Consider the following 2,063-nt stretch of genomic DNA (forward strand, 5'->3'; position numbering starts at 1 on the left):
AACTTCTACATGTATGAAGGGCCTGCCCCCCGCATCAGGGCTTATAATGTGCCTCAAGACTTTTATACCTGTAAGTATGAAGATGCCCATATGGAACAAAAAGGTAAACCTTAAAGTGAGTAACCATGGCCCCCGATTCTGAGGATGTGGGGATTACCAGGCCCCTGTTCTGACTTCTTGGGAAGACCACACAGAAGCAAGTGAGAAATTCCCTTGTGTAAGGTTAGTCAGTCTGTAAAGTCTACGGGAGGAGCTAATGTTGTTGGGTACAAATACATTCCTTCCATTCTTAAATGCTGAAATAATTTTTTATTTAACTTTACCAGATCATAATCATTAATAAATTAATGTGTCAGATTCCCCTGTGTGTTCACATTTGTTGCAGTTATCCAGTATCATTGTAATGTGATTTATTTTTTTCCTTTGAAACAGTTAATTCTGAAGAAATTGTTAGAAACCTCAGTGTAAGTATACAGCCTCCTAATGAATCTCTTTAAGTTAATGTAATGTCCTTAATCTGTTTTCAGGAAATTTGTATTCTATATTTCTGAGTCCAGGCCACTTGTAATTTATGTTTTAATCCCTCCCTCAACCTTGTCTTATGTGCGTATCAGTTACTTTCGTCTCAGTTGTTTCCCTTTGGCTTTGGCACCGTCACAGGAAATCGGTTTAGGGTAACGGTGGTGCTGACGCCCGGTTTTCCTTGAATGGGCTGATGTTTCCTTCAAGTCTCAGGCAGCATCGCTTTTCATGTTTTCTTGTGGGGAATGACAGACTCTACACATCTTTTTGGACAGGTCAGAAAAACCATCTGCTTCCCCCCTAAGGATAACTGCAACTGCTTTTGATTGGTTCCCATGTCCCAGGTTGTAAGTGAATGAGCAGGACAAATTCCGGATAGTTTAAAACAATCTGGACTTTCCAAGGTGGAGTTCACCACTCCTGGAGAGACCTGAAATATTCTCGTGTGGTAGTTTGAATAGTTCTCTATTTAAGGTATATTCACACATACATATCTATGATATGGAATTCACGAGTTCACCACTTCTTGGCATGGGGCTTGGCTTATTTAAGGACAGTTGCCATGCAAGTATAGTGAAAATGATTAGGATGAAATGTGAACGACTGAAGATAAGGAAACACTGGGTAAGGAGTGGTTACGTAACCTGGGACCCACTGCGAGTTTGAAGTGGGAATAACAGCTAGAGCAGAAATCCCCCAGGGCGTCAGTCCCTCCTTTTTCCTCTTACCCCTCCTAAGAGTCTGATCTTGAGTAAGCAGATAGACAATGCCACCCCCTACTGGTGAAGGGTGTACACGCAGTGTGTTCATGCTGGTTGGGTGAGTAGTGAGCATTTTCAACATGTGGACTCTCAGTCTGCACATTGCCGTCCCTTTTTTCCGTCACCTCATGGTCCATACAGCTGAAGTCCTCTTGGTGGGATGAGGAAGGTCAAATCCCCAGCAATCCGACTGGTGCAAGGAGATTGGATACTGCAGGCTCTGGAAATCCACTACATGGCATCACAGATATGGAGTGGGCCTGGAGCTCCAGGACCCCCAGAATGGACTACCATTTCATGAAGTAGTCTATTATTCCTGGGAAGATATTCCATGTGGTAGTACAGTATTCCCAGTAATGCTGTTCTCTGGACCTGTGTTGAGCTCGTATTAGACAAACGTAACCACACATGAACAGGCAACTCTAAGTCCCACAACATGCTGGCTGCATGACCGACGACAGCATCGACTTTGTTCTTAGATAAAATGACCCAACTTTTATCTCAGTTCTTCCGTCTTCATCTCAAATGCAAATAACCCAGTACTTCTTCAGAGGTTGGCAGTGTGCCCCCAGTTTTCTCTGGATTTACTCTGGCTACACAGATAGCTAGGAAACCATGACTCATCAAATGATCTGTGGTCCTTAAGGGCACATTCTAGTCCCTTGAGTCTTTGAGGAAGCTGCATACTCAGCAGCTGCCATCATGCGCTTGCCTGGAAGTTACCAAAATACTGGCTTAAGAAGGAAGTAATGATAAATGAAAAAGTGGAAAAACAAGAAG

General features: G+C 43.2%; 1 protein-coding gene across 1 annotated transcript in view; it reads left to right on the top strand.

The window, feature by feature from the left end:
- Nucleotides 1-2,063, top strand: part of LOC124232264 (ectonucleotide pyrophosphatase/phosphodiesterase family member 3-like) — a 17,621-nt gene that overhangs the window by 13,635 nt on the left and 1,923 nt on the right. The window contains exons 8-9 of the mRNA XM_046649228.1: nucleotides 1-70; nucleotides 433-464. The exon at nucleotides 1-70 is cut by the window's left edge and continues 59 nt beyond it. Coding sequence (XP_046505184.1) covers nucleotides 1-70; nucleotides 433-464 — 102 coding nt within the window. The remainder of the gene's footprint in view (nucleotides 71-432; nucleotides 465-2,063) is intronic.

This window comes from Equus quagga, unplaced genomic scaffold (genome assembly GCF_021613505.1).
Source record: "Equus quagga isolate Etosha38 unplaced genomic scaffold, UCLA_HA_Equagga_1.0 HiC_scaffold_4075_RagTag, whole genome shotgun sequence".
In the NCBI taxonomy this organism is placed as follows: Eukaryota; Metazoa; Chordata; class Mammalia; order Perissodactyla; family Equidae; genus Equus; species Equus quagga.